Source organism: Sinocyclocheilus rhinocerous, unplaced genomic scaffold (genome assembly GCF_001515625.1).
Source record: "Sinocyclocheilus rhinocerous isolate Xijiao unplaced genomic scaffold, SAMN03320098_v1.1 scaffold2306, whole genome shotgun sequence".
In the NCBI taxonomy this organism is placed as follows: domain Eukaryota; kingdom Metazoa; phylum Chordata; class Actinopteri; order Cypriniformes; family Cyprinidae; genus Sinocyclocheilus; species Sinocyclocheilus rhinocerous.
In genome coordinates this window covers 171,181-180,964 of record NW_015639792.1, presented here as the reverse complement: position 1 = coordinate 180,964, position 9,784 = coordinate 171,181, and the positions used below count along the sequence as shown (strand labels likewise).

The window sequence follows — 9,784 nt, the reverse complement described above, 5'->3', positions numbered from 1 at the left end:
GACGCGTTTCAGAAAGGCGGGGCATAGAGGAGAAACAATAATGTACAGTATGTAGAAAATGTGTTTTTTTAACCTTAAACCGCATAAACACATTTCATTACACCAAATACACAAAATAATGTTCTTTTTAGCAACATCATATGACCCCTTTAAGTCTTCTGAAGATAGATACTAGCTAACTCTTCATGGTGAACAGAGCGAAATTTAAGTCGTAATTCCCTGAATTACACACAAAGCAACAGAAAATAGGCATTATGAATCTAGCATGCAGGACAGAAGAGCCCCTAGGAAGAGGAACACAAACACAGAAGCAGACAATGATCCTAAATAACTCTCCTTGTAAACATCTATATGATTACAAAGTAATGAGCCTGCTTGGTTTATATGGACAGGAAATGATAAAACTATCTTTCCTAGAAATCTCCTATCCAAGATGTCTAAGCCTCATATGAAGTAATAAAGCTGTGAAACTATATTTAGCATGAAACAACCTAAAACAAAAATGATCAGTTTTCTAAAAGACTCAAATGTATTGATTTCTGATGTTTCTGTACTGATTCTAGTGCTAGTTCAGATTATTAACTCATTGAAACAGTGTGCAAGTGTCAGAACCCTAAAATAAACCTAGAGACTGGCTGAATTTATCAAGTAGTTCCTATAACCCTGGTCTTACATCCTAAAATTACTCAAATCAAAAGCGTGTCACTTTTGCACAGTGCAAGGCTCTGCTGTCCAGCTGTGCGCTCTGGGAGGCCAGCGGTCATTTGGGAGCGTTTAGCGTGGAAATGACACTTCCTGTGTACCTTCTGCTTTCAGCTGGGGGTTGTTTGTGTTGATGCACCAATCATACCCTGAGACTTAAACTGTGCCACAACATCGCCAATTCCAAACTGCTCCATATGTTCCTGAGAGCCAGGGATTCATTTTGTAGTGGACATATGTTGTTTGTGAATATCTCTGATTCCATTCTGTTTTAAGTCCTAGTGTATCATAAAGAAAACATTCTGGGCTTTTCTGTGATACAAAATGTTACAGGAGAGAGCGAGACTAGTTGGGGCATGAAGATGTTGTTGTAAGTGTTGAGTAATTATAAAGTGATACAAATGCTTGGTTTCTCTAGCAGTGGGTTTTATGAATCCAAACACCTTAAACAAGTGAACCCCACAAAAAAAAAAAAGGAAAAAAAAAATACACTGACACACATTCAGACAAGTGCCAACTATATAATGAGGGTAGATTATAGTCTAGACAACATTTTTCGTAATAAGTCAGCGAGGGGCAAGTTGTCACGTGTGTAATTTTATAATTATTTATAATTTTGTCTGTTTCATGAATTGTTTCAGAATAATTTTCCTGTTTACATATAGTGGAGCCTACAACACAAAACAGACACTGAGTGAAGAGAAAGCTTTATTTATTTATTTTATTTTATATTTTACTTTAAATTTCATATTTTAAAAAAGGTGTTGTTCTCAAATTAGTGTTAACAGAAGCTCCCTAATGTGACAACTTACCCCATATGAAAACATGGCCATAAATGATCAATTATTTTTTAACTTTAAATTGAACTGTATTTTTAATTATTTATTTATTTATTTTTACTTGGGAAATGACAGTGGAAATTACATTTTTTTTTTTTTTTTTTGTATTCAAGTCTTTAAGGTATGTGCCTGACTTTCAAAATAAATTAAACTTAACCTTGCAAATATTCAGTGGAGTACAAAAGTGTGACAAATAGCCCAAAGTCTCCACTACTATAATATAATATAATATAATATAATATAATGAATGGTTGATTCAATAGCAAGTAAAACTCAAATGTCAAAAGAGCTTTGGTCACTAACAGCTGCTCTTTAATGCACTTCATCTCAAATGACCCCATCAGTTTCAAACATAACTTTAACAGGAACTCTCTTGCTCTTGGAATGAGAAATAAATCCATCTTTTCAACGCAAGAGAGAATGACAAACACATGAGCGAGTGTTTTATATGAAGTGTTTCAGTGCTGCTCAGCTGTTATTTTTAGTCTCTTCCTACAGTAAACACAGAGTCAGATTATTTGACACTTAGAACACCTATTCAGCAGGTCGCAGTTGAATGTACAAACTAAATAACAACAACAAAATACATAACTGTTACATATACAAAGAGAATAGATATAAGCACGCATACCTTCTCTTGTGCTCGGGTTATCCTCTTCTGTACATTACTGGCCAGTTTCCCGGCGTTGACTCCTTTCCCTATCTCTGCCATGTTTGAGCTTCAAGTTTCCAAAGTGAATAAATAAATAAATAAACCGTTATGAATGAAGTAAAGCGCAGAGAGACTGGCAGGAGATACAGAAGAACAGTAATGTATGGGGAAATACCGTCGGATCAACAGGAGGTCGGTGGGTAAACCCTCTTAAAGAGACAGTGCGCGAGTTCAGAGTCCTGAATGTGGACACGGAGAGTTATTATTAGACTAAACTCCTTCCAAACTACGCTATCAAAAAGTTTAAACTTAAAACTGTCAAACAATTTACGGTCTAACGGGTTCCGTTATTCGCCTGTGGTGACAAGCGACTGGAAAACAAGAGAGAGAGAGAGAGAGAGAGAGCTAGAGCGAGCTGGACAATGTTTCCACTCCTTATTATAGACGCTCTCTTAAAGGCACAGGTAAACACGATCAAGATATTATAAGCATCTTAGTTTTTATTTATTTTTATTTATTTTTTTGTTTCTGGAAAGTTGCACAAAGTCTTATTGGATAGTTATACCAGGGGATTTCAAACTGGGGTCCAGGGACCTCCTAGGAGTTGAAAGGAAGTGCTAGGGGTTCTAGAATATTTTAGAGAAAAAGAGTGAAAAACAGTAAAAATAAAAAAAATATGATTAAACACAATACATAGATAATAATATATAGAATAAAAAAAGAAAGACAATTTTTTTTTCAAATAAACAAATTTATAAAAATTGATAAATTAAGAATGGATTTAAATAAATAAGCAATATGTCTAACAGTACAGAACTACAGGCAGTAGTAAACAAAACGTAGTCATGTAAAAACTAAATATTTTCCAAATAATATTTTACACATTTATTATATTGATTTTTTTTCACTGTATAAATTAGGTCTTTATACATGAAAATATACAGTTGCCTTTTAAATTTTAGGATGGGGAGTTTATTATTTTTGGGGGTCCATAGCATCTGAATTCAAAACCCCTGCATTATACAACAGATAAGCTAATTACATTTACCATTGCTCTGCAGGTGAAATTCAGTCATTTCAATAAGAATCAATGCAACCAGGATTTTTCCGTTCCAAAAATTGGTCACGTCAGTGACATGTTAATTGGCATTTACATTTATGTATTTAGCAGATGCTTTTAACCAGTTGAGTGATAAATAATAATATAACATAAGAGGTTCATTGTGAAAAGTCAGTAACATTAAAGGTGTCGCAATACAATTCTATAAAGCTTCCAAAATGTCATCCTTTTTAACCTAATGTTTAGTCTCTTGAGAATTTGAAAGATGAGACTAGTCTAAATGCCATGTCTGCATGGTCTCATTAGTAAGAGGAGAGTTTATCTATTCAGTGGGGTCATATCACATGTTTGGTGGGATTCCTGTTACATTAAACCCATCTGAATCTCTTGCACACTGTACTGACAGTTTTCTGCCAGCAGGGAACAATTACATAGACCAGTGGTTCTAAACCGGTTTTTATTACAACAGATACACCAGAGGAAAAACTCAGCTTAGACAGGAGCGCCTTCCAATATTGTCTTGGACAAATGGGGGATTTGGAGTCAAAAAGGCTGAGGACAACTGACACAGACAAAACATCAAACAGATGACAAAAATAATGAATACAATTGTCATAGCCAGCAAAGAGCAAATATGAGACAAAATAAATAATTTGTATAAAGTTTAATTTCAAAAATAGATTTTAAATACTTTACCCGAATACCTTATATTACCTTAATGATATTACAATGCACTTTTTTGAAATGACATTTTTTAAATAGTTTAACCGACTGTTTTAAGGCTAATGACAATCTAATGAGGAAAGAGACTGGATTATGGGAATAGCGAACAAATATAAGGCACAGACAATGTTTGGTCTCTCACAATTTCTGTAAGAAGCAAGACAAGAGGTCAGTTTGTAATCTGTTCTTTTTACAGTTAAAGGTGATGTGTGGATTTTTTTCAATGTGAAATACTTTTTTTATTTTTAGCTTATACAGCTACAAGTTTGATGATTCTCCCGAAAAGCGTAAACACTGACACTGCTCCATTTGTTTGAGCATCTTGACAAATCCGACACAGCAACACTGACTCAACCGATTGACCCTTTTCACAGACGGTGATGATGCTTTTCCCCAGTTATTATCAAGCGCTGCAGTGATGACATAGTTTTGTAGGACAACCTTAAAGTTCGCATCACGCTGGTTCCCTCAACAAAAAGCCAATAGGATTTTTCCAGACTTTTGGATTAATGAAGAAAATAAGCTCTGTGACCAACAAATGTTTATGATTCTTACACGTTTTGTTCATTATTGCTTTAAACAAACAACACCATGACTCTTGCATGGTCAAGCATGGTGGCCAACTCTTTCAGCCTTCATATAAAAATTTTTACGTGAAAGTTTGAGTTAGAAAAGATTGAAAGAGATTCTAAACACATGGAGGAAAGTGGGCTTGTGAGTAGATGAGTTTTCCTGTTTGGCATGATGATGTGTAATATCCTCAACAACCTCTGTAGTCCCATTTAGACACTTGTTAGAAACTGCCTTTTCAAGACAAGCATTACTAATATATTTTATGTCATAGAATATAATGTGAAAATATCTTGAGCTTGTGTTAACTACAGACCTAATTTCAGACATTTAACCAATAAACCATTTTAAAAAAAAAACACTGACTTCTATAAGATGGAACTTTAAGTGTTAAAATACTAACTTGTTTCCTGGTTTTGGCCTACAAAAACATGTCATCCTTGCAGCACTTCACAGAAGTTTACGTTTTCCGCTTCTGAGAACCCTGGAAATTTGAAAAAGGGTCCATGGCATGAATTTGGGGTTGGCATATCTGGGCATTAAAAATTATTTTTGCAATTCTGCTTGGTGTCGCTGGTTGCACAGAAATGACACTCTTCACCTTTAGTCATTAAAAAGTCTGCTTTTGGTACACATTTGCCATAGCGCATAGCACTATCCCCTTAAAGGGATAGTGCACCCAAAAATGAAAATTCGGTTACACTTTACTTGAAGGGGTGTGCATAAGACTGACATGACACCTTCATAATCATGACATGACACATGTCATGAATATGAAGGTTTTTTATGCATGTTTATGACAACTGTCATTAAGTGTCATTCGCTCAGTTATGTAATTTTTAATGCAAATATGACATTATTTGACCTAACCCTAACCTAACCCTACCCCTACCCTTACCCCTAACCATAGCCCATAACAAAGACATCTCAAACAATGTCATCTTTGCATTAAAAATTACATAACTGAGCGAATGACACTTAATGACAGTTGTCATAAACATGCATAAAAAACCTTCATATTCATGACATGTGTCATGTCATGATTATGTAGGTGTCATGTCATGATTATGTAGGTGTCATGTCATGATTATGTAGGTGTCATGTCATGATTATGTAGGTGTCATGTCATGATTATGTAGGTGTCATGTCATGATTATGTAGGTGTCATGTCATGATTATGAAGGTGTCATGTCAGTCTTATGCACACCCCTTCAAGTAAAGTGTTACCAAAAATTCAGTCATTAATTACTCACCCTCACATCGTTCCAAACCCGTAAGACCTTTGTTCATCTTCAGAACACAAATGAAGGTATTTTTGATGAAATCCGAGAGCTTTCTGACCCTTCACAGACAGCAATGGAACTACCACATTTAAGGCCCAGAAAGGTAGTAAGAACGTCGTTAAAATAGTCCATGTGACATCAGTGGTTCAACCTTAATTTTACAAAGCTACGAGAATACTGTTTGTGTGTAAAGAAAACAAAAATAATGACTTTATTTAACAATTTCTTGTCTTTCGTGTCAGTCTTCGACGCGTGTTCAGGAGAGTACCACGACGCATGCGTGTGATGCTATTGACGTAGAACCCGGATGAGCTGCACCTTGTTTGCAAGCAGAGGAAGATGCATGTTAAACATGTCTGAAGATTGTGACTTGCAATTTTTTGCACAGCCTTACTTATTCGAACCAGAATATACAGATGATGAACGTTCTACGTCAGAAAGCCGGCTCCTGCGTCAGCAGTTTTTTGTTTTCTTTGTGCACAAAAAGTATTCTCGTAGCTTCATAACATTATGGTTGAACGACTGATGGACTACACATGGACTATTTTAACAATGTCCGTTCTACCTTTCTGGGCCTTAAATGTGGTGGTTGTGTTGCTGTCTATGCAGGGTCAGAAACCTCTTGGATTTCATTAAAAATATCTTAATTTGTGTTCCAAAGATGAATGAAGGTCTTACGGGTTTGGAACGACATGAGGGTGAGTAATTAATGACAATCATTTTTGGGTGAACTATCCCTTTAAGTCATAAACCCTGAGCGTTCAATCATTTCCATCTGTCTGTCTTCCCACCACTCACTCATCTCCGAGTTCATTTTCAATTCATCATCTTTCGTGATCTTCTAAGGCCCACGGATGAAAGAGTTCTGAGTCTAGCAGTAGTGTTCCCACACTGAGTAGGACCTGAGAGTACCAGTGTAAGCCGTTCTTAAGGATCCGATCCGGTCCGGTCCAGCTGTACAACAGGCGTAGAGGTGCAAATGCCCAGTGAGCTAGCCGTGGTTCATTCACCGCAGCGTAGCATGAGGTCATCACTCCATTCACCACCAAAGTCCCATGGGCAGTAAGTGGGGCGTAAGCCCCCCGGTCCTCCCGCACCTCCACTCGAGTGATCCGTGAAACACGCTTCCTGAGATCTCCTTCATAAACGATCAGCAAACACTGCCCTGGCTGGGCATCACTGGCAAATATCGTCCGGAGGGATCCAGGCTTTGGCTGGCCCCCGCTGGAGCAGTTTCCAACCCAGACAAACAGTAAATGAGCTGCCGTTAAGGAGACGCTGGCCCCATCCTCAGTGCTGATCACATAAAAGTGCTTCTGGGTAATGGGGCTACGGTCCAGGAAGGTGAGGACTTTGCTGTAGACGAGCTCGCCAGTCCCGTCACTTCCCATCGAGGCCAGAACAAGGTCTCCTGCTCGTAGGTCTCGGATTGGTCTATGAGTGCCGTCCTCCATCGTCACCAGAGCCCCTCCAGGAAAACAGCCGCCCGTCTTTGCTGCTACTGAGTGCTCTGAAGAAAAGTGTGAGGAATGGAATGGAAGAGAAGAATGAAAAGAAAGGAATAGAAATGTTTCATTAAGGAAATAAAGAATGGATTCAATGCCCATGCCCGTTTCTAATCTTCACTTCTGACTAGTTGATATACCTTTGGCCTTCAACCACTTGTTCATTGGTTGGGCCTATGGTGTTTCCCTCAGTCATTGGTTGAGTGGGTAAATAGGATCAGGGACTTTTACTACTTCTTCATTGGGACGTTGGTGTAGGAGCGCCTCCTAGTGGACTGATTCTGACTGGCACTGCCAGCAATCTTGCCTCTTTAGACTCTCAAGTGTTTGTACAAATTGCAATATATACATAAGGATATACAATATATATAAGATTATAAAACTCTGTTCCTTCTGATCATGTCAGGGATAGCTGACTTGCATAACGATCTGGGCAGGAAGGACAGAAGAAAAAGGAATAAAGAGAAAGAAAATAGTGGGGGAAAAACAGAAACAGATAATGAATATTAGAGATTTTATTATGAAATTCAATGTATGTAAGAAACAAAATGGTAAATCACATCTCTATAAGAGATGGGCCAAAAAACAACTATGCAATCTGCAGACTTTTTCCCCCCCATTTCTCAGTTGTTTTTGGAGGAAAATCTGCAGAATTCATTTAAACATGATACAATGCTTTAAACATACTTATAATTTAATTACTGGCCAAGATATGTAATAAACGAGCATGCAGAAGTGGAAGTTTCTGAATGACAAATGTTCCAATTCTGCGACTTCTGTGTGCACAGATTACTTTTACATTTATGCAGACGATTGTTTGTGGACCTGCTAATGGCTAATGCATTTCACAATATTATGCTGCAATGAAGTCTTAAAGGGTGAATGAGAATGACTTTAGTCTTACCTTGTTATTATATTGTTAGCGTACAGCAAAATTACCTTACAGCAAAATTAATTTCCCCCCGGTTTGATGGATTCTTATCACTAGAAAAGATCAAATAGCATGTTGGCTATGGATGCTAAAGCTACATGAGGCCTATGTTGATTTGCATGGAAATAAGGATCAAGGTAAAGCATAGCTGGAAAAGGCAGAAAGGTAAAGTAAATGTTAGAAATGGTGAAAAAAGAAGTGTGCATTCATCAGACGGCCCAGTGCTGCAAGATTGTGGTGTTTTAATATAATTATGTGAAGCAAAGAAATTACATCTGATACCAAAGATGCCTCAAACATGGCTCTCTACATTAGATAGCTCATTAATCCACAGTGTGTGTAGAAACAGGAATCTAACGCGATTCCTTCTGTATCCATAGACATGCTCTAACAGTCCATCTCTTGCCCTTGTCTTCTCACATTACATGTCTGTGAGAAGCTTTGTTAGTTATGGTTAGATTTAAAAATAAATTAATAAATAAAATAGAATAAAATAAAATTGCATTTACTGAAAAAAAATCAAGATTTATAAAAATCAAAAAACATAATATTGTGAAATGTTCAGTTTAAAATAATTTAAATATTTTAGTTTTTTAATGTCATTTATTACTCTAGTCTTAATATTTTTGTTGAAACAGTGATCTTTTTAGGATTCTTACAGAATATTTTGTAACATCATAAATGTATTTACTGTAACTTTTGATAAATGTAATGCATTCTTGCGGGAAAAAAGTATTAATTTATTTTTAAAAAAAATCTTATTGACCCCAAATTTTTGAACAGTAGTTTATGCCATGCCCACTTTTCTCAATTCAATTAATTCCCCAAAAATAAGTCCCACCCTACTGTTTTCTCATTGAATAGCCTGTTTCACACAGAAATACATCTGATTGCAGAAATAAAATGAGATGCAAATAGTGTTTCAAGGTGACTCAAAATGAACTTGCTAATATCCCACCATCTTTGTTTTCCTTTCCTTTCACACCTTTTATTTGCAAGGAGTAGTCTGTTTCTCGCTTGACCTCTTTCCCCCTGCACAACCTCAGCACAAACACACACAGCTGCTCTCACCTGATTTGACACTGCAGTGTATGTGGCCTTTGGATTCATAGTAGACCCAGTCGAAGCCGGCCTCCACTGCCAGACGGGCCAGCATGGCGTACTTGTTCCGGTCGCGGTCCGAGGTAGTGATGTCAACCGCCCTGCCCTCATAATGCAGAGACTCTTCAGAGTGATGGCCGTCTTCATCCCAGCCCTCCGTCACACGCAGACGCACGCCAGGCCACAGGTTCATCACTGAGATGGCCAGGGAGTTCAGCTTATCCTTACAGCGCTGCAAAAAATAACGCATGAGAAACATTTACATTTAGTCATTTAGCGGATGCTTATATCCAAAGCGACTTACAAATGAGGACAATGGAAGTAATCAAAATGAACAAAAGAGCAATGATATGCAATATATATACTGTATGTATATATATATATATATATATATATATATACTGTATATATATATATA

At 37.1% G+C, this 9,784-nt stretch overlaps 2 protein-coding genes across 6 annotated transcripts in view; both read right to left on the bottom strand.

Moving 5' to 3' along the window:
• LOC107752094 (myc box-dependent-interacting protein 1-like) overlaps positions 1 to 2,588 on the bottom strand; it is a 27,466-nt gene extending 24,878 nt beyond the window's left edge. For 4 of the 5 annotated variants that reach the window (XM_016567956.1, XM_016567954.1, XM_016567958.1 and 1 more), the window contains exon 1: positions 2,173 to 2,588. In XM_016567956.1, coding sequence (XP_016423442.1) covers positions 2,173 to 2,253 — 81 coding nt within the window. In that variant the 5' untranslated portion in view covers positions 2,254 to 2,588. The remainder of the gene's footprint in view (positions 1 to 2,172) is intronic. The other variant, XM_016567952.1, reaches the window with a different exon arrangement.
• Positions 2,589 to 6,624: 4,036 nt separating this feature from the next.
• The window catches only part of LOC107752122 (indian hedgehog B protein), a 14,372-nt gene continuing 11,212 nt past the window's right edge, over positions 6,625 to 9,784 (bottom strand). The window contains exons 2-3 of the mRNA XM_016567986.1: positions 9,337 to 9,598; positions 6,625 to 7,339 (exon numbers count right to left, since the gene is read on the bottom strand). Coding sequence (XP_016423472.1) covers positions 6,654 to 7,339; positions 9,337 to 9,598 — 948 coding nt within the window. The 3' untranslated portion in view covers positions 6,625 to 6,653. The remainder of the gene's footprint in view (positions 7,340 to 9,336; positions 9,599 to 9,784) is intronic.